Genomic DNA, 23,205 nt, shown 5'->3' on the forward strand with positions numbered 1-23,205 from the left:
AGGTTAGGAGAAGCAAACCTTTGGTGAGGAGGCGGTCCCTGATGGAGATCCTGTGGGTGGAGTCAGATGCTCCAGAGGCACGGCCTGTCTTTCCTCCATCTTCCTTCTTCAACTTGCTGGCCAGTGTAAGCATGGCTAAGCTGCTGTGGCACACCTTCGTCTGCACTAACCACACTGGGTCCGCTACTCAAATGTCTGCAGAGCAAACAAATGAAAACACACATTGGTCCGATTCATCACACTTGACATAGCTATAATTATGGAAGAAGAGACATTGACACATTAACAATAAACATTAACTGACTACACATATAGGCTTTGTGTTTAATATTGTATATACAGAGCTCTGAAAAAGTATTAAAGCCATAGGGAAGCAGCTGTTCCAACTGTTGCATTTCCGAATTCTCCAGAGTGGTGCACGACTTTACACGAGTGAATAAAGTGAATTTGATTGGTTGTTTATCAAGGGGGCGGGATTTTTGTGGCGGAAAGTTCGCAAGCATTGTTGGGTGTGGCTGGTTTATACTGTTACATGGAAAAAAGTCACTTCTTTCCTTTGCTTCCAAAGAAGTTAACTGCTTCCCGCTGCTTCCTTTTTTGTTTGCCGAGTCCGCAAATATCAGCATGTTCCTTGTTATGAAACTTCTGGAGGTGTTTCATTAAATTGGTGATGTTATAGCTAATAAGGCCGTGTTGTGTTGTTGCGCTGCCGCATGACGGCAGAGCATAGCATAGAGTTAGAATGAATAGATCGGCCCCTATATCGAGTCAATTGTCACCAATACTGATCTAGTTTTTTTCCCTTATATCTGGACCAATTCTGATCAAAATATCGGATCGGTGCATCCCTAGTAAATTAAATGATTTAATTTCTTATATCAGTCGTTGCGTATATTAGCTGCGACATATGAATCAAGATGCTATGACTGAAAACATTTGATTGACAGATGACCGTTGATATATGATTTTCCGAATTTAGGTGTACAAGTTGACGTTATAACTGGCCTGCATAAGATTATAAAAAAAGATTTTAAGACAGGATTTTTTTTTAAATAGAAATTTTCTAAATTTTGGGACAATATGGTCTGATGAAGAGTACATTTCTATATATGTTTAAGCCAGAATGATTTGACATTTAATTATGACTTCCCTATGACTTCAATTGGGATTTACACAACAAGATTTTGAAACTGTTGAGTGATTTTCAAAATTATAGAGATCCACATGTGACAATAAAAAATTAAAAAAAATCTGGAAGAAAAAAAAACAGATCTGCAAGATCTTGCTGAAAGTTTGGCGTCTTTTCTTTGAATCCCTTACCAATTCAAACAAAGTTTGTGAGTCAAAATAAATATGTACTTGCCAACCTTTTGCCCACTGGCTAATAGAAATCCGCCCCTGTGCTGCCCCATAATTATACCGAAGGGAAACACACAGGCACCGTGAAGGAAATTCAGACCTCAGTTTTTGATAATTTTAATTTGATTAAAACCAACAAAAAAAAAAGTTTTCTGGAGTGAAAAGTTTAATTAAATTAAAGGTTTAAGGAAACATTTAAAAGTTTTTCATCAGATATATATGTATGTATATATATTTATATGTACATAGTTTAAATGTTTTATTCTATTTTAAGAAGCTCTGTAGTACAGCGAACACTTATTCTGTATTTTTAAATCAGTTTTGAGGAGTTATAGCTGTTTTTATTTCTTTTTATATTTGTATTTTTCAGTGTACCATGCTTACTGTTGTGTTTTTTTTTATGTAGACAATTTTAAGATTTGCCCAGGGACAACAGATGAAAATTAGCCTTTTGATATAATTCTGGTGCATTTGCAAGAATGCTTTTTATGTACACTGTCCCTGTCAAATAAATAAATTAATTAAAAATTAAAAAAAGACATGCTTACAAGTAATGTTAGTGGTGCGGTGCAAGTGCATGGACCCGGAAGTTTCTGTAAATTATCTTTTATCTTTTCCTTCTGCAGCACGGCAGAATATACAGTTTCCCAGGGAAACGGAAACCACCTCCTGAACATCTGCAAAAGGTTTTCCTCAAACGCTTCATGAAGTCTCTGACTTACAGTCACAGACAGAAGTAAATGATTTAAAGTAAGTTTGTAAGTTTCTTTTTTTTCATTTATCTGGCTGTTAATACATCAGTTTGCCTGCAGCAACTCTGCAGGGCATTCACACTGAAGTGAATACAAGCTGCTTTTAAGCACAGATACGCTGACAAAGCTGCTGATATAAAAACAAATATGAGAGTCTTTAACCAAGTCTGCAGTTTCATGTGCTGCTCATAAGAATAGAAAGGGGAAGTTGAGGTTTAATTTTTTTTTTAATCAGAACAAATACATTAAAATTGAGTATGCAGACAACTGGAGTCCAATCCTGTAAATAAAGGCTTGTTTGAAAACAGGCCCTATAGCTGCAGACAGAGTTTATATAATATTAACAAGATTAAACATCTTCTGTGTATAAAAAAAAGTCAGAGCAGACTGAAGGCCAGCTGCTTTACTTTGACTTCTTCTAACCCTAATCACACAGCAGTCCCACCATATCAGCCACTATACGGATGTCCCAATTAAGCTTTTCACAGTTTCCTTCCATGGTTCAGACCGCCTGAACAAAGATGACTCTGGTTCACACAAACCCAAAGCATTTACTTCACACAATATTACTGAAGGAACTGACAGCAGATAGAGGTTCTGACCCGTGCTGCCTGTGCAGCGTGTAAAGACAGCCTGATACATCAACTCAGGAACGCGTTTGCTGTGAATAAGGAGAACAATGGGGGAACCATTATGGCTTTTTATTGTTTCTGCAAAAATAGCCTCATCATTAACAGTGCTAGATGTCTACCTTGAAAAAGTATGGAAGGAAGTAATAAATAGGAGCAATGAAAGTAGATAAGGAGATATTGGGGTTGATATTAAGGTTAAATGATGTATTGAATGAGTGACAGTTGTTTCAGTCCAGCTATATTATTATTATAGGTAGGGCTGCAACTGTCAACTATTTTGCTAATCAATTAATCTGCCGATTAATTGATTGATAATTGGATTGCAAACAATTCCTTAAATACGTTTTACACTGAATTTAAACAAAGGGAAGCTAAGATTTCTGGATAGAGCATATTTATGGAAGGGGGGGGACTTTTGATCTTGATTGCAAAATGTTTTATACTTTTGGTATAATAACTGCTCTGATTGGGTTGCAAAAGGCATGTTTTAGAGTCTCTAAACTTAAAACAATCAATTACTATATTAGTTGACAATTATTTCTAAAATCTCTTAATCAGGTTTAATCTGATTAATTGTTTCAGCCCTAATTATTAGCAAGAAGTAAAACTTTACTAAATAAAATCACAAAACATAATACAATGTTTGGCTGAGCTGATATAGTTATGATAACATGTTGATATGTTTTATTTTTTACAGGATTTTTTTCTTTCCCTCAAGCTTTTTCACCTTTAGTACTGTAGAACATGTCACTTTCTTATATCAAGGCTTAAAGATTGATGCACGCTTTTATAAAGCGATGTATACCTTAATTCAATATAATAATGATGCAACCACTAGCCTCAGTGTGTGAACCTCTAATTATTGGCTAGTAGTATACAGTAATGTGTGAATGTTGAGCGGCCTCTGGGAGAAGCAGAAGGAACGTATCGGTTTCCAGAGACGCCGTGAAATGTGTGTCACTGAGACGGAGTCAAAGCCCACCTGCCTCGCCTGTCACTCACTGCACCCTGACATATATTTCCTCCACAGACTAATGTGGCTGTTAGTTAAACTGCCTCAGAGGCTAACAACCAGTTAGAGCAACAAGCTTCCTGTGCAGCACAGGCTAAAAACTAAAAACAGAAAAACATATGAAGTTAACATGACTTAGCCTGGAGTTGTTTGTATTTTCCTGGCTTCTTAATCCAAAAATTTAGGGGCAGAGCTTTTAGTAAGAAATAAATCTGTTTGACCTGTGATTCTTTTTAATTCCATTCAATTCCATGGAATGGAAATATTCTTATATTATATCAACAGACATGGCTAAAGTCATGATAGCAATGACTGCTCTTACATCAAAACGCCTTTTCCCACTCGTTTGTTGAATCTAAAGCAGATTATGGCTCGATATTTAGCAGACTGTTAAATCATGTCATCAACCCAATAAAGAATACAAACATCAGATGATGAATTTCAGAAAGTAGTAATGGTTAAGAGAAGAAACGAGGGAGATAGGGAGAAATTTCACAAATAAGAACTGAATCAAACTAGCAACAACAATTCAATCTTGATCTGGTTTGAATGGCTCAAAAAATGCCTTCAATGTGCATGAAGAAAGGTTTAAAAATAATCTCTAAAACTCAGCAGGGGCTGTAATGTCTTGAAGCTGTGTTTGTAATACTATCACAAAATAATAATTCAAAATAAAATCTTCAATGTAACATGATCTGGAAAGAGTGATCTATGAAAACATTTGATTTAAGAACTTTTTTAGAATCAATAGCTACTGTTTTAAAACATTTAAAGAGTGTCAGGGTTATTAAGACAGGTGTTCTAATAAACGTTTTCCAAACAGCTCAGACCTCACAACACTATGATTAAATGAGCCCAGCTTCAAACTCTTCGAGGTGCTTTTCCTCCTTCAAACTGTGGTTTACACAATTTCAGTTTTTATAACGAACCTGATGATAATTTTACACAGAAGATCTAAGAAGGAAACATTGTGTCACCAATAATCTTCCTGTGTGAAACAGGAACTAAAAAGAAACAATTCAGAGTAATGAACAGGAAGAGGCGCAAGGTGGTGAGTACAGCATTGAGGTTTTTAGCAAGTCTTAAATTACCTTTAGCTTCAGAAAAAAAATTATTATGTTGAAGAAACGAAAAGACGTAAGTGTGAAAAAAGCTGAACAGATTGGATGAAGGAGTGGACTTCAATTCACCATAACATCTACTGTTGAAGAATGTGAGGGTAGCTCTCTTTAAAGAAATCAGTACTTCCAAATCAGCTAAGCTCTTCCTTTCTTTGGAGAAATTACAAATCAACTAAGCTCTTCCTTCTACTGTCTCGATGTTTTACCCTCAGCTTTCATTCAGAAAGTTCTGCCTGTCATAACATCTGATAACAAATACAGGCTGGACAGGATGCTGCTGCAAAACTACAGGCCTAACTCAAACCTGCCCTTCATCAGTACAATTATTGTAAAAGCTCTGTTTTAACAGTTAACCTCTTCTAAAACGGTTTGAGTCTTACTAGAATAACAAGGACTGTTTGGGTCAGTTGGTAACTTTACATCCGAGATCACAAAAGCCACATGCAGGGTTCTCACAGATTAAATATTGAGCCCCCCCATCACTATGCTCATATCACTTGAAATACCATATCTTAAGATACCCCAACTGTCACTGCGGTGACCTTTGACGGAGAACCAATTTGACCATTGAATGAATGCATAAAGAAAATCAATGTACAATGTTCTAGAAATAATAATCAATAAATATAAAAACTAAAAATATAAATTTTCAAGTTATTACAGCTGGAAACTGCTGATCTGGTTCAAAATCTGTGCATAGTGATGGACTCAGACCTGAACCTTGTTAGGAACATGAAGACAGCAACAAAGTTGGTCTTCTGTCTTCAAAAGAATATTTGGGGCTTCTGTCACATTTGAGTATTAAATTTAAAATAATTAATGTCTTTAAATTTAGTAAGATTTATGTTACAGAAGTATCTTCACAGTAAAACCTTAATCAGACAGCTGCTGTTGATCCAGGAAGTTGCTGCCTAGGGATGGGAATCGAAAACCGGTTCCTGTTCAGAACCGGTTCCGTATTTTCCGATTCCATGGCATCGTTTGGCAGCTCGCTGAACGATTCTTTTTTCGATTCCCGCAGCACCAGAGCCGAGAGCGCCGGCTCTGGGGAGCACGACTTACGTCACATTTTCTACGTAAGTTGCGCAAGTTACGCAAGTTGGAAGAACAATTCGAGGAGGAAGACAACGAGCTGCGGTCACTTTGTGAATCAAAGCCCCGTCTTTCCTTAGCCCAGAGGGTAGATCAGGAAATCCAGCTCTATAAAAGCTTGCCCTCCATCCCCTGCAGGGATAGCGCCACACTGTGGTGGTGGAACAAGCAAGATACGCTGCCCTTGCTATGTGGACTGGCTGAAAACTACCTCTGTGTGCAGGCTTCCTCCACCCCATCTGAGAGGGTGTTCTCCACGGCTGGAGACACCTTAAGCCCTGAAAGATCCCGTATCCTTCCAGAAAAAGCAGATATGCTCATCTTTCTGCAAAAGAACTGTTAATTTTCCCTCCTACTGTTTTATAATTAGTATTTTTTGTTATTTAAAATAGGTTATTATCCCATCCTTTGTGATTAGAAATTGTTGGTTATTAAGTTTGTTCTTGTATTCATTTTTCATTTAAACACATATGTTACTCCAGTTTCACATTTCCTGTGGACATCTTGATCTTGTTGAGTTTGTAAGATTGTACAATAGTTAAGTAAACAAAGTTGATGCTGATAATCAAACTGTTTGTTCTCCTTTTTTCCCCAAATTGGAATCGAAAAAAGAATCGATAAAGAATCGAATCGTTTCATAGAATCGAAAAGGGAATCGGAATCGTGAAAATCTTTTCAATTCCCACCCTATTGCTGCCCACATCTTCACTACGGTGGAGCACATCATCCCAGTTCTAAAGTTCCTACAATGGCTCTCTGTTTCTCACAGTATAGACTAAAATACTTATGCTAATGTGTAAATCACTGAATATTTTATAACCAGAATACATTATAGATCGTTTTATCAGTGCATCAACCTTCGTCATTTCTCAGGTCCACTGGTTCAAGTCTACTCAGCATCCCCAGAATCTGAACCAAACATCTGGAACAAAATCCCAAAAATCTGAATATATGCTTAAAGCATAGTTATTTTTAAATCAAGCTTGAAAAACTCACTTGTTTAAAATTACATTTAGTCATAGTCTTTCAAAGCACTTTGTATTATCTTGTTTTTTTTTTTTTTTTATTGTGCAATACATACTTGTCTTCAACCACAACAAGAAGCTAATCATACAAACCTCAATTAAAAAATCTGAAATAAATCACCTCTCTGCAGGTTTACTGCAGTTTATGACCAAACTTGATGAAGAATTTAGTGGATAATATTGCTAAATATAAAGTAGTTATAGAGATGACAAACATTTCAAAGCACAAGCAGAAACATGCATACAGTATATGAATCAACTGTAGGGTATCTATGCTGCAGAAACTTGCAGAGGCTGTACTGAATAAGGAGCCCAGCCCATAACAGACAATAAGGACAACAAATTGAGATTTTTTTTTCTCTTCAAAGGAAAAAAAAAAATTTACAAAATGCATATTAATTTTAAAGCCAGTGCTGCAAGATTCAGTGTATCTCAAATATCTGCGTCAAGACAAAAGCATTGACCGGATGTTTAAAAGCTTTTTCCACAAAGTAAAAAAAAAAAAATAGGGATGTATAAAGTCGTTTTAACAAGAACTATATGTATGCTGTATGCTAGGATTTATAAATCAAACTTAAACACTGTAGTAGCTATCCTACTTGAACCTTCATTATTTATTTTAACAAGATTAGGCTGTTAAAAAAAAATACAGCTACAAGAGAACAATGTAATTTTTAGCTAAAGGGAGCTAAAAATCAGGACAATAATATAACTGACTCCGATAGCCTCATTCCAGAACACTTGTCTTAAATTAGCGTAATAACACTTCGCTAACACTGCAATAAACTAACGAGTAAACAAAGTGGATATCAGCAGATTCCTGTAAATCCACACATATACAGATATAGAAATATGTCTTTCTGTTTTAAAGAGGAACTTTTCTTATGCCTACAGCCTGTTTTGTCTAAGCTTTGTGCTGGTACCTTCCGTCTCTGCGAGCTAACGCTCCGTGCTACACCATAATCAGCCGCTGTCCTCCGGTAAACCCGCCTCCAGGAACACCGCAGCGCGGAAGACGAAAACACCTCCAGACGAATAACCGGGACCTGGGCTTCTAAAAGTATTTGGGAACCGGTTTGGGACTCAGCTGTCAGAACTTCGCTCCGGTGTCATGGGCAACGGAAGCGCATCGAATGGCTGTTCTTTTTGTTGTTGTCCGTGTGGACACAAAGAGAGAGATAAATAGTTCCGGAGTTCTCGGCATTCTGATCCTTGTCCGGGCTTTCAAGCTGTTAATAGTTAAAAACCCTATTAAAATTGGTAGAAGTAGGTTATGTTACATAGTTTGTTGTTAGTATTTATTATTATTATCATAAGTTTTAATTAATATTATTATTGTTATAAGAATAACCAAATTACCTCTTGTGTTATTTAATTGAGCCAGGGGCGGAGCTAAATGGGGTGCAAGGGGTGGCCATGGCCATTATTAGCCAATTATTGCACACCCCTGTGGCCACTCCTACCACTTATTTCCCTCTAATACAGATGGTGGCAGCAGTAATAGTCTCGGGGGGGAATATTCAAAACATTTTAATTTTTCATATATTAACAATTTCTTGACAACAAAAACAATGTGGTTAATTATGCACATCAATATACTAACATTAAAGATGACAAGTACAGAATTCAAGCGGAATAGATTTTGTGTTTTTATGGGGTAAAGTGAAAATGATGTGTCTCTGCAAGTCATCTGGGACTCTCCAGTGAAATCATAGATAAATAACTATTTTAATAAAAACGTATTAAATGATCAATTTATGTAGATATTAGTACCTGTGAATATTGATTTTATCCAGAATGATTACTGATAAAAGTAATTACAATGGATAAGATGTTCACCTAAAACACTAACTGAAAGAATTTTATCCACTATAACTTTTATCTAGAAAGCACAGATGTTTGAATATATTTGTCTATTTGTTAGCAAAGGCTGAAGGAAAGTATAGTTTGTCTTTATTTAGAAAATATGGATGTTTTGCTTGTTAATTTTCCTGTTGGAACAGTGTAGTTTGCCCGTGAGGTTTTAGTGCCTATCTACCTTCGGCCACCCTTATAAAAATTTTCTAGCTACACCTCTGCATTGAGCTTGATAGAAGGTGCATCAATATTTAAAGGTGAGCTCAACAGCGCATCTAGTGGTGAACATTTGCTCATTGCTCCTCAAAGATCCCAAGACTTTAATTTCAAATTTGATTTAAGTCTGATGATGAGCGATAATTTTGAGATTCCAATTACAAGAAGAGACATATGGAAATATATATGAAGAAGGTGAATATTGAAAACTTAATTCACATTTAAAGATTTTGACAGATGAATTCTAAAAAATAGAGCTAAAAGATCCACCATGAGGTTAGATTGCATTTAATTAATGAAATGAAATGCAGTTCAATATCCCTGCGCTCCTCTGTATTTTAAATTTGTATGGCTTTTTATTTATCAAATATCCCCAATTTAACATCAGAAAGCCTTTCTCCTACCTGCATTTAGGGCAAAAGAGGACCAACATGGAAGGATGTCTTAAGAGATTAACTCTATATTTAGCTGCCACTAAAAGCATCTTGTTTGTAATAATATTTTGAGAGTTTCTTTGTGATTTATCACATCGACTGGTTGTTTGCAATTCTTGTTCCGTTATCTCTCTTTCTCTCTCTCTCTTTCTGTCTCTCTCTCTTTCTCTGCAGGTGCTGAAGCAAACTCCTAGGATGTAATTTTGTATTATCTCAATTGTTTCTTTCTATGTGTTCTTACCTTTACTCACACATATATCAAGGGGAGTATTATAGTGAAAGCTTTTATGCTCCACTTATGGAGGTAAATATGTTAGACTTCTCCTTGGAACTAGGAATACAATTTTGAGTGTTACACTGCCAGACAGGACACATGGGAAAAATTAATGAAAGATGGCCTTATTCCTATAATAACCTGACATTAATTTCCGTAATGATCATATGTTAAGTCACAATTTTTGTTGAACTGGGCAAATTACTTCTTATATTTTAACAAGACTAGCTTCAATGTCAAGTTGTTAAATTAAAGTTACCAATCTATATTTATTCCACCGGGTAATTCTTGGGCCTTCATGATCTGTTTAATTGACGACATGAGAGATCAGTTTTAGATTTAAATTGTTTAGTGACAAGAACATGAGTAGAATAAGTGTACCATTTCTTCACCCACACATATTTCTGTCAGTGATAAAATGAATAGCCCCATTGGAGTCAAAGTAATAAAAGTAAGAAGAATTGAGTGAAGAGGATGTATGTTACAAATGAAATATCTGGCTGCCTTTCACCTTGGGTTGCTGCGAGTGAGATCGATGTCCAAATCGAGGCTGATAAAGACTGATTTAGAGTTAGGAAGATTCGATCATTTGGATTGTGAGAGTGTGGAGGTCGTTGGCTTCTCTGGGAAGATTTGAAATATTGTTCATTTAAGAAGGACATTGCTGTCGATAGTTTGATTGTTGTGACTTGCCAAAATGTTCCAAGGACACAGTCCTGTTATCACCATCATCAACATCCTGCTTTAAGAATCCCTCATTCTGATTTAACTCAAGTGAGGTGAAGAAAACATTTCACATAGTCCTCTACATGATTTAAACTGTAAGGTAACTAAGGTAAGAATATCTTAGGACAATCTATGTAAGATGAAGGTGAAATTATCCTAAAAATAGTCTTAAAACTAAAATCCCTCAAACCTACAGAGCCCTTCACAATTAGAGGCATGGCTTTTACCACCCTCCTTTACCAATATCACAGTTGTTGGTCTGTAACATTAAAAACTGTGGTATTGAGGGAATGATGGTGGGTTAAGTGTAGCCTTTAATATTAATAAAAATACTTGTTAAAAATTAAAATGTTGTGGTTGATGAATATAATAAGTATGCATACTTCTCCATTAAGTATAGAACTTTTTTTTTCCAGATCATTCTATAATGCTCTAAGGTATTTGTTTTATCTAATATCCCCAAAGTGTCATTACAGTTAAAACATTTGGGACCATTTTTTTAGGATATAGTTAAGAGCAATTATTCTAATTACATTAAAAAGTTTAATGACCTACGGGTGGTTACGACCTGAGAAAACTGCTTGAATGGAAAGAAACAATGTCTGAAATATAGGTTTGATGACGGAAAAGTCTTAATCTATCATATAAATCATATGAGGTAACATATTTCTGCTGACGTCATATGAGAAAGTGTACACGTCTTGAATGGGTGTACCCAGGTTTTATAAGAGTCTAATGTGTCATCTAAAGTGAGAGTCATCCTTTAAGAGAATGCTGTTATTAATGTGGATTGCTTCAGGGATAGAGCTGAGAGGAACACAGGCACATCTTACATAAACAGTAAATCCAGGGAATAATAACAGATGGATCAGAAGGTAGGGATTTATCCTATTTCCATGGTGTTGCTGGTTTGAGCCCCCTCGGTCCGTCTCATCCTCATTTTGTCATTGGTCTAGAAGCCTTACCCACCTTGCCTGGTGTTGGCGCTACTGAAGGCACTGATTGTATGACAGCAATTGCTTATGTCAGTGTGCCCCAAGGCAGCTGTGGCTACAATAGCGTACCACCGTCAGCAAGCAAATCACTATATCTATAGTCAATTGTTTAAGGGTCTCCAGGACCTTATAAAACTCTATGCAAATACAGGCCATTTACTATCTAATAAGGGATCTGGAGGAGGGATCTCTTTTCTTTAACACAATTTCATTAGATCATCCAAAGTCCCATGTCTTCTAATATTTTATTTTGTGTTCAGCTCACCGCAGGTTTTCTGTAGTAGAAGTAGACGGATTTTGTGCTAACGTCTTTGTTGATAGGTGGAGAATCATTTTCCTGCTAAAAGACAAAATGACAATTGATTTTCAGATTATCTAGATTTCTATTTAAATTGTCCTTATATATCAAAGAGACAGTTATATGATGCCCTATAGCAATATCCGCCAGGGGTTTTCAAGGGCTTCCTCAACCTACCGCATTCCTTACTGCCACCACTGTTCAGATAGCCCTTATTATGCCGACTGTGAATGCACTTTCACTGTAGCCGAAATGTTTGCTTTGAGGCATTTGGATTCGATGTAAAATAGGAAAAAGGAAGTCATGAATCAAAGGACCTAAACAATCCAGATAATGTATATATCACTCAAATTAAAAATAGGAATTATCTTAGTAAACTATCTTTTACAATAAAAAAATAAAAAATAAAACAGGGGAATCGCTGATGTTGTCATGATCTTTGCACCTGATGACAGGCTTAATGGTTCATTCCTTTCACCTGCTTAGCTTCCCCCAGTTTTTTATCACTGTTCACCTGTGTCCCCTGCTCCTGCCTCTTTTTAAGCTGCTTGCTCCCTGTCATCAGTGCCAGATTATTCGAGCCTTTGTTGAGAGTTCTCTAGCATACCCTGTGTGTTGTTCTGATTGCCTGATCCTGACCAGTTCTACCCTCTAACCTTTAAGCCTGCCTGTTCCTGTCTCGGATTTGTTTGCCTGACCTGTCTTCGGACTCCTGCAAGTTTCTGCCTATGGACTGAACCTGAATCTGGCTCCTGACTGTGATTTCCCTTTGGCGCGTCTTTAGATTTCTGATCTTCTAGTCTGTACTCTTGTAAACCTCTGCTGTTAGCCATCCGGCTCACTTCTACTCCTTCTTCTGGGCACAGACTGAACTCTAAAACCAGGTTAGTGACTCACACGCTCATAATTGCCCTCGGTCAGATTTACGTCGTCACTAACCTGAGTTTTCCCCTCTACAGAGATTCCGGCCTTTGACGCCCCTGTTGCTGAGTGGCAGATCTGGCATATGTTAATAATTGCTTTTGTGAATCACACCTATCTGTCTGCTTCGAATTCTTGGTCTTCAGTTCTGACATTTGACAGATATGGTAAATAAACTATTAGTTTAAACATTAGATTTTCTTCCTCAATGCATTAATGTACCTAAATTAAGGATTTAATATGTGTAATCTTATAAATAAGACATTATGCTGTTGTATTGTAAGATTAATCAAATGCAAGGCTTTTTAAAGATTTTTACCCAGGCTTACCTAGTGCAGAGGGCATTATATCCTAACTCTGAGTTTACCTCTTGAACAAAAAAAAATGACTCATTTCTTGTGACAAACTGTTTATCCTGAAGCATTATCACAAATCACAGATGAACTCAGTCAGTTTTGGGCATGAAGGATCTTTATATATCCGTGTTCCCCAGAGCACAATTTAAAATCTTTTTTAACTCTTTTAAAATAAAAAGTAGTGCTGTCAATCGATTAAATTTTTTAATCGCGATTAATCGCATAAATGCCTGAGTTAACTCGCGATTAATCGCATTTTAATCGCACATTTTTTTCCTGATTGAAAATCATTTAAATACTCTCGATGACATACAAAAAAATACATACAGGCTAGGTTTGTGCCAATGTTCTTTTTTTAAAATGAAAACAGGTCACAGATACTGATTTATGCCATAGAAACATATGGCAAGAAGATGGGGAGGCATGTAGCAAAAAATAACAAATATGTAGGCAAAAAAAAGGCCCTGAAAACAGGCTGATGTAAAAGACAGTCTTTACAGTTAATACAGTCTTTTGAACAAAGACAAGCATTTTACCCTACTGCTATAAAATTTAGTAGAGTTAACATTAGATGTTAATTAACCAGGGTAATAATGAACAATTTTCAATCAATACATCAAAATCAATAGACCGACATCACTAGATGAAGGTAGTCTATGCTCTCTAGAAAGTTACTTTTCAGCCTCTTAACAAAAATGAGAACACACACACACCCACTCACCCACACACAGACACACCCACCCACACACACACACACACACACGCGATACCGACCTGTTGCGTACACAGACGGCAAGAGTGCTGCTACGAGATTCCATTTCACCTCAGTAATCAGTTTTCTCAGCGTATTTCAGGTTGCTACTACATTCAACTTGTTTGTTGGTGGTGGGGCTTAAAGAAAAGGCACTAGCGTCACCCAGTGTATGAGCGTCTTTTTCCCTTGAGGAGCTCCGCTCTAGAAGCCTATGAGAAATGCATAGACTGGGGGAAAATAGCCCCGCCTTCCCGCAGGCTGCAGCGGGATGTACTTGGAAAAATTGTACCATAAAACCACATAGCGTTAATCTCACGTTAAAAAAATTATCGCCGTTAAAATGGCCTCGCGTTAACGCGTTAATAACGCGATAATTTTGACAGCACTAATAAAAAGATAAATGAATCCAAACAATCTATGGGGTCGTTAATGTTGTTTTATACTATATCTGAATTTATAGTTCAGTATTTTGTACTTTACTTGAACAAATGAACATGCACTTTTTTTAGAGCCCCTTATAATGAATAATATGCGTTTCAGCATAGTTAGGGTCGCACAGCAGAATCTATCAAACACAATCGCATTTTTGCCCATATTTAGTCATACAAAACAAAAATGAGCCAATGCTAATATGTTTGATGTTTCTCCTGGTTTCTACAGATAGTGGGCCAAATGATCAAGGGGATTTAAACAAAGTTTGTAACTCTTCTGCGCCCAAAGGGGAAGAGGGATTAAAAGATCCAACGTGCCTCAAGAGAAACATGGGTCTCAAGTTTATAATTTCTAAACCCACTTAAAAATGTAAATGTCTAATTAGCTTCGTTCAGCTTTGATGCCTCCATAAGTGGCAGTGAAATGTCTTTCTCCTTGAGCCAAGAAAAGACAGTTGCCCTAATATTTAATATATTAGTATTTAAGATTTTGTTTCCTTCTGCTAAATTGACTTTATTACTCCTTTCTTAATCATTTCCTTGGAATTTTTATCCTTGCATTTTCTATAGGTTTTAGACTCACACCTTTTCACCTTTTCACTATAGGACATTATCACACTTTCTTTGTAAAATTCCCAGCTGTTTGTTTTAAGTTGGCATATGAAATGTGGACATTTTCATTTCAAAATCATAACACTTTGCCCAATGGCAAGCTGTAGTTTTATGTATTTTCTTTATAGTAATCTTATTGCAAAAGGTAATTTAAACGAAACATATCTGTTGCAGACTGGTGCACAACCGCGATTTCACCTTTAAGATCTCTTTTTTCACTTGTGCATGACCTTAGACATAGTGAAAGCAAACTTTCATTCTAACATTTTGCAATATTTATTCACCTTTTTTTTGTTTAATTTTGGTTTTCATGTGCTGGTTTAGTTCCAGTTTAATTGGATAGTCTACCTCCTGTTGTGTAGCATGTTTCTTTTCATTCCTGATACACCCGTTGCTAAGATTCTTTATTGTTTGTTTTGATATGGTATGTCCTTGTTGTGTTGTATTATGTTCTGATTAGCAAACATGTAGATTTCAAGTTTCTGGCCTGTGTGTTCATCCTTTACAGCTTTTCTTCAAAGAGATTTTTCTTATTTGCTCTTTAGATCCTTTCAGCCATCAGCAGGTGTAGCCTGTTAATGATCAACTATCTGTTTCTTTTTTCCCTAATCACCGCTCTAGGTAAAATACTTCTCGTTTCAGTCATTCCTTTGTCAGATCCTTCAGCAACACAGCCAGTGTCCATTGTCTCCCCATGTCTTCGCTGTAATGATCCAGTTTCTTCCATGTCTCCTTCTGTGTTTGAGAGTTAAATGTTTTGATTTGAAGCAGGGTATTTTTGCTTGATTCTCATCTGCATGTTTCAGTTTAGTTTAAAATAATTTACAAAAATGGAAGCTTTTAATGTAATTCGTATGATCTATGTACTGAAGGAAAGTGCACCAATAACCGAAGCCTGGAATGTAAGCTGATTCTGACTTGGGCGAGGTGGACTGTACCTGGACTGTACAAATTGCAATGCAAAAGATTGCAGGAAATCGATTGCAGGAAATCGTATAGCTACTTGGAGACAAACTTGAACATTAGGAGATCCCTGTGCTAAAGAAACTATTAATAGGCATCCTACATCCTGCTTCCTCTTTCTACCTCCAAAAAAAACCAACAACAAAGAAAAAACGTAGACAGCCAGGGCAGCTGACAGTATTATTATAAGTTAACATATATGAACTAAAGTCATGATCTTTGAATATAATATTTGTTAAATTTATCCTTAAAAGTGGACATTTTTTAAAAACATATTTGGCATTCTCTGCTGGAAAAAATAAAAGTGGGGCAGCAGATAAATTTACAAATTTAAATTATTATGAGTGATTTTTGGGTAACAAGAATGTTTCCGATTTAAAAAGTGAGAGATAACACAAATCCATGATGGTCCATGGATGTTTTTAACGATTCTTATAATTTAAATAAATATATTAAGTTATTTATTAGGTAAAAAGAAAGGATTATGAAATTGATGCATGCGTCACAAGTAACATTGACATTTTTCAAATTTACAAATAGTGATATTGTCACTTTTTAATGTAATGATTATGCAACAATTTTAGGTTTCCATATCCTGCTTCAGTCACAGTTGGTCGTATCTATATGTTTGTGTGACATGATTAAATTTGACCGAAAGACGTAATTGTCAAGACCTTTCTTTAGAAGTTGAGGTTCTACAGCAGGATCTTTTTATTCACCTTCTGGCCAGAACCTGCAGGTGCAGTGGTGGACGAGCCTGATTGTCACGTCGTTCTTAAATTAGAAACAATGGAGCCTTTTTAACAATGCCAATTGAACTGATTCTAACTAGAAATGTATCTAGCAAAGACGCACAGCAGATCGCTGACAGAAACTGCTAAGTTTATTAGAGCTAACAGAGCACTAACAGCTTACAGGTAGGCTGTCTGAAGGCGTGAGTTCACAAAGGTAAGCTGTACCTACAGCTTGTTCCTCAGGTAAGAGTCATGGTGTTGGGATCCTCAGGCTTGCCCACCAGAGGGCGCCGAGGATCCTCTTCTGCTCTCTTTTGTCTGTTTCTCTTAGGGCTGGAGTCACTGTCAGGTTCTGGAGATTACCCTCTGCCTCCAGCAGAGTGCGCCGTGGGTCCTCCTGAAGCTGAGCCTCTCACACACCTGTGGCTGATCTAGTAATCAGGAGGACCACAGTATTTAAGCTACCTTCAGACCTGGATTCTACGCCGCAGTGTTGATCTTAGTTGGTTAGCTTCCTGAACCTTCTGCTATAGAGTCTTGGTTGTTCCTAGGTCGGGACCAGATTCTAATATCTTCTTTATCTCTGCCTCACAGGAATCCTGTCCCTCGTGAAAGCTCTGGATGAGCTTAACCTCCTGTATCTTCGTGAAAGCTCTGGATGAGCTTAACCTCCTGTATCCTCGTGAAAGCTCTGGATGAGCTTAGCCTCCTGTATCTTCGTGAAAGCTCTGGATGAGCTTAACCTCCTGTATCCTCGTGAAAGCTCTGGATGAGCTTAGCCTCCTGTCTCCTTGTGAAGCTCCCTCATTGGAACCCTGTCTCTGGTCTGCAGCTCTGGGAGAGCTGCGTCATAGGAAACCAGTCTCAAGCCAGAAGCTCTTGGAAAGTCCAACCTGCAATCTGCCCTGGTGAGCCAACCCGCAGATCCCTACGTGAAAGAAACCTGAGGACTTCTTTGACGAGTTCCCCAGAGGTTACCATGTGGATTATCCCCTGTTGTTCTCTGCGTTGAGCTGGAAGCTCAGATCCAAGCCGTCCTAGCTAGCTTACAGCTAGAGGCTAAGCACCTCATTATCTCTGTAATCCAGCCATCCCCCGTTCCCTGCACAGACCCCAGTGAACCAACCTCCTGCCTGAACTGTCCCGGTTTCATATTCATGTGCTTGTGCTCCTTTAATAAACTCTTTGGACTTTTACCTGTCTATCCGTGTGTGTTCTGCATCTTGGGCTTCACTCAGAGAAAACCCATCATGACACATGGTACCATTTATCAAAATGATGAATGATGATGCTGACCCAGGGAAGGGGGCAAAATACAGGCTTTACATTTTCTTGTCTCTACCTGTGTCATGGTTTTCTTTTTGAGTTTAATTGGTTTCATATCCATTTTTCTGTCATTCTAGTTGTTTTTGGTTGTATTTGAGTTCATATGTATTTCCTGTTTACCCTCTGTTGCCCCCTTGTGTCAGTCTCCTTCCCCTAGCTCCCTTCTAGATGCCTCTATCCACACCTGCTCCTCGTCTGCTGATTAGCCCAGTCTTTGTTCAGTCTTCTAATTATACTTCTCCCCTTCGTTTACTCTTTGCTGGTTCCTTGTCGTTTCTTTGATCCTTATGTTTGTTATCCCTGGCGTCTCTTGGTTTTTTTGGTTTTATGTATTTGCTTTTGGAATTTTTTGTCTTTTTCCCTTTGGATCAACAGTAAATCTGTAAGAGACCACCTCAGCTTCCGTCTCTGCATTTGGGTCATCTAAAAACCTCCACACAACCTGCAGCGCAGCAAGCCTTTGCTGGAGCATCTTATTGAAGAAGCCATGTCAGTGTCTCAAACCATATTGTGGTAGTGGGGTTACTTCCCCATTACTGCAATGGCAAATTGGAACAAAATGTTAGAAAAAAGTTTTATGTGGCTAAAACATCAAGTGTATGTACAGTATTTCACTGCATTCTCTCACAGTTCTCTTCAGTGCAGGTCGATTCTTATAAAGAGGCTTATACTCTGAGCAATGAAAACAACATTGTGTTTCAAATACCCAAGGGGTCTTATTTGAGAGATATAAGAGTCCTTGAAATTTTCATCAAACAAGTCCAGACTAGTTTGTTTTCTCTGGAACAGCAGCCGATAAACTGTTGGAATAATGAGAGTATAGAGCAGACAGGGAAGTGTAAATAAATTCACTAGTTCTTGTCATAAGTGCATTTTGCATATTTAGAGCTAGGCTATTCTAGAACCCCAATACAAATTAATGATTTGCATAGGGGCATATTAGTTGTGTTGGCTCTTAAAACCACAAAGGTCTATTCTGAATCACTTTTCTTTTGGGGACTTAGTCACGCTTTACATGTTGCTTTTAACTTACCCAAGGAACAGACTGTCCTTCTAAATAATAAATGGTTTGCACAGAATGTCAATAGAAAATACATTTTCTAAACATTGTGTTAGTTAAATGTTTGATTAAGGCTCCCAGGCATCTGTGCAAACAATGTCAAGGTAGATTTGTCCAAATCTGCAGGAAAAAACTTCAATCTAGTCACCAACCAAGTTTTTCCGTTTGTATTATTTAACACCTCTATTGTTAATTTATGGCCATGCACATTTCCATGCAGAACTTTTGCTCAAATAAGTTGTATATTCACTCAATTTTAATGCTGTAGTCATTTACCAATTTACATAGTGTTGTTTTCCCTGTAAAAGTCTTATTGGTGGTAGTTTTTTTATACAGTAAGCCACTTCTGTGTCAGTTCAGATCAGACTGTGACTGCAGTGACAGAAGCCCAGCGGCTTCAGTCTTAATCATATAGCAGCAAAGTGTTGCACCTGAGGCTCTGCTCTCCTTGCTGGACCAAGTGATTCAAATAAGAGCCAAGTGTCTGCTTAGTTTAAAGAGAAAACATGTCTGCAAGTGCATGACTATGCATTAGTCAGAGTTATACCAATCCTCTGTCTTAGGCTTGACATCTGCTGCACAGTTACTGTCTCCACAAAATGCTTGGAATATCAAATATTTCTCAAGTAAAAAAAAGGAAATGGAAGCTTTAGCTCTGAGTAGTGCAATAAAATGTTGCACTAATGGGAATGAACATCTTTAGAGCAGTCATAAGAGACTGCCTCACTTTTTGAGACATTAACTTGTTTGGTTTTAAGTCTGTCAAACTCATCCTGCTGTTTATAGCAACACCTTGAGAAACTGAGCCTGGTATAAATCAAGTAAAGCAATTTCTGACAACCAAAAAAATCATGCAATGTCTGTTTTAGCCTAAAACAACATCAGATGCTTTACATCGCTGTGGTGTCCCATACTCATTTGAATATGGCTGAAAAAGTCTTGTGTAAAATACAAATGAGGACAAGCTCTTATTTGTTATTCAAACCGAATTTACATTTCCAATATTCCTACATAGATTTGTTTTGTTTTCAACTCCTTCAGCATTGCCTTTATAAATGATAAAACATTTCCTTTGTCATAATGCGTAACTTCAAACCTTCTTCTGTGACCGGCAGTCCATAAACACCAAAAGACCCCCGAGACGTGTTGAAGTACTCCAGTGACAGGTTATTATTTTGTGGAAGGACATATTTCAAAAAACAAATCAATAAAAATAAACCATCAGAAGCCTGTCATGCATCATGTTTTGTCAGCAGATCCAATCTCAAGGGATGGACAGCTATTGATCTGAACTGTAATCTTGCAGATAAAAGCTTGATGTTTGATAGTGACATGAATGGCTCCAACACTGACACTGACACACAGAAGAGAATCTTTTGTATTTTCCAGTTTGTGGATTAACCCTACTAGGAAATAGTAAATATACTGACATACATTGTTTTGCATTATTTTCCAACATTAGAGTTATTTTTATTGCAATTATTATTCCATGTTCACAGTTTTCTCTGTTTTTCTTTTATAGAAGATAGGCTGGGCTCAGTGGGTCTGTGTTCACTGAGTTGCTTTCCTAGTTGGTGCCTACAATTAAGCTGGTGCATAATGTTACTTTTGTTTTCACAATATAAAGCACCTCTGAATAGTGTTGCGCCAATGCCATTTTTTGGCCTGATACCGATATCCCATACCTGGCTGTGCAGTATTGGCCAATACCGATACCAACTGTTTGAAAATGGTGTGTGTGTGTATATGAAGAACTGCATACTACTTGGATATAAAGTAATTGCCATCATGGCTTTGTAAAGCTGCTGCCTACCTTTGTGAAGCAGGAAAAAGACTAATACAAAGTGAATCCAGTAGAACTTTGTTATTGCCTACCTGGAATGGGTAACAATAGTTGATTGGTAACAATAGTTGATTGCCCGATTGTCAGGGTTAGTTTTGGTAGAGGACCCAAATGCAGAGGCAGAGAGGCTGAGGAGATTTCTTGGGAGTTTAATGGGGCAAAAACAGTAACAAAGGCAGGAATGCAAAAATCCAACTAATAATCAAAAGCAAACCAGAACTATGGAGACATCTGGGGAAAACCAAACACGAGGAGCCAGGGAGAGACGAGGAACGTGGACAACAGCATGGGAGGACAGCAAAGACAAGGAACCAACAAAGAGTGAGAGCAGAGGGGGAGCATATATAGGAGAGAGAGACAAAGGGAGGGCTAACGAGCAGACAAGGAACAGGTGTGAGAGGAGACAACGAGGGAGCCAAGGGGAAAGGAACATACACACACAAGAGGGCAAAAGAGGACAACAGAAAAACATGAGAACTAATATAAATCTAGAAATACAACAAAACTAGAATTAGGCCAATAAATCTAGAAAACAAGGAGCAAAGAAAAGAACAGCAGAACCAAGACCATGACACCGATACTGGAATCGGTATTGGTGCAACAGTACTTCTGACTAAGGAATTCATTTTTGCTGTTTTTTTTCTTTAAAATAAGTTTCTAACAGAGCTACTAGTATTACCCTTGCATAATCATAATACTCTGATCCATATGTTCTCTTATTTGTATAAAATATTTGTAAACTTGATAGCATGCGCAAAGATAATCTACTAACCAGTCGCATCTGACCTAAGTAGGAAGCACATATTTGTATATCATGAGATTGACATAAAAACTCTCGGAGGCAAAGATTGATTATTCTGATATCAGTCAAACCGATCCCCAGAAAAACGCTGCCAATATTTTAAGGCTAATTCTTTAGGCTAATGTTGCATTTTCTTTCTCTATTTACAAGATTAAAATATCACAATGAAAACAAATGTTACAAAAATCTTAATCTAAACAAACAAAACAAAAAAAACATTAACCAAACAAATAGAATAATCACAATAGATAGCAAAGCTTGTTTTTATGCCTTATGTGATCTCAAAGCATAGTAGCTGAATGCATTAATAACTCTTAAGCTGATAACACTTATATCTACTACCTCTACCCCTGCTTATCACCTGCAATGCCTACTTATACCTAAAAAACATATAGCAGATTTCTTCTTCTATATTTAACATATTTTCAAGTCAGGTACATCTGTGACAATAAAATGTATGTAGGTGCAATGAAAGGCAGGAGAGATGGAATATTTTCTTTGTATGTTTTTAAATTAGGAATATCAAAGTTTAAAATAGCATGGCACCCTTCAAGCAATGTTATTCTTGGAAAAAAAAAACTTGTTGCCAAACAGTAATTTCTTTGTTAAATGGACCATTTCAACACACCTTTCTATAGTTTTTCTGGTGTTTGAAGGATTCCAGTGAATCCTTGTAATGAAGGGCTTGCACATGTCTGTTCATACTTTTAATGATTAAAGTCATCAGATCAACTGGAAAAGTAGAGAAAAGTTTCTCTTGTGAACAAAATACATGTAGCAAACTGCAGCACTGATGAATATGAGGATGCTGTCTTCCACTGAAGTCTAAATATCCCTGTGGAAAAAATGCATTACTCTTTTTATCATGAGATGAATAACTTTAGCCAGTATGTTACCATCACCTAGCTTCTGTTCACATAGATGCCATCCTGTAAAACACCAGAAAGCAGAGGCTACATGCCCTTTTCTGTCTTGTTATTTAAGTTATGCATAAGGAATAATTACTGGAAAGAGAAAATAAGATACAGGCTTTACAGTCGGTTTCATTGTTATATAGTTGATGTAATGCAGTTTTTAACGTGGTTGGAATGATCTGGGGTTAGCTTTTTTTTCAAGGTAGGTGAGATGATGGAAACAAATAAAATAAAAAAAATATATAGTTTTGACACAAGATCTTCAGATAAAGATTAGTTTTATTGTTGTTGTTTTTTTTATTTTAAAAAATCTTGAAAATTATAGTTGTAAAATAGCTCCCAAGCTAGGAAACACTGAATTATTTCAATTAAAAGGTGCTACAGCAAAGTATTAGTTTACTAATGTTTAAATGTGTTCAACTAAATTCTATTGTAATATTAATTTAATTCACATATTCTTACCCAAGTACACAGTAATGCCCTTTATACGTTTTATTAGGGACAGGATTTTCATTAGCTATTAGCTTTAGTTATAGTTTCAGGGGTTTTTTCTAAGAGTGTTTGTGTAGTTACTCTGATAAGCTATTGGGATTGTGGTTATATTTTAAATAGTATGACAATTGTGAGAGACAGATTAGAATAATAACATGTTATACTCAGAGAATACAACTGAACCTCTCAGAGTGTCACATAAAC

The 23,205-nt window shown here is 37.0% G+C and overlaps 1 protein-coding gene across 1 annotated transcript in view; it reads right to left on the reverse strand.

Annotated features, from left to right (window-relative positions):
- The window catches only part of ube2f (ubiquitin-conjugating enzyme E2F (putative)), a 54,719-nt gene extending 46,567 nt beyond the window's left edge, over positions 1-8,152 (reverse strand). The window contains exons 1-2 of the mRNA XM_038305138.1: positions 7,917-8,152; positions 19-195 (exon numbers count right to left, since the gene is read on the reverse strand). Of these exons, the coding sequence (XP_038161066.1) occupies positions 19-133 (115 nt within the window). The 5' untranslated portion in view covers positions 134-195; positions 7,917-8,152. The remainder of the gene's footprint in view (positions 1-18; positions 196-7,916) is intronic.
- Between the last annotated feature and the right edge of the window lie 15,053 nt (positions 8,153-23,205).

The sequence above is a fragment of the Cyprinodon tularosa genome, unplaced genomic scaffold (genome assembly GCF_016077235.1).
Source record: "Cyprinodon tularosa strain WSP-4 unplaced genomic scaffold, ASM1607723v1 ctg551, whole genome shotgun sequence".
NCBI lineage: Eukaryota > Metazoa > Chordata > Actinopteri > Cyprinodontiformes > Cyprinodontidae > Cyprinodon > Cyprinodon tularosa.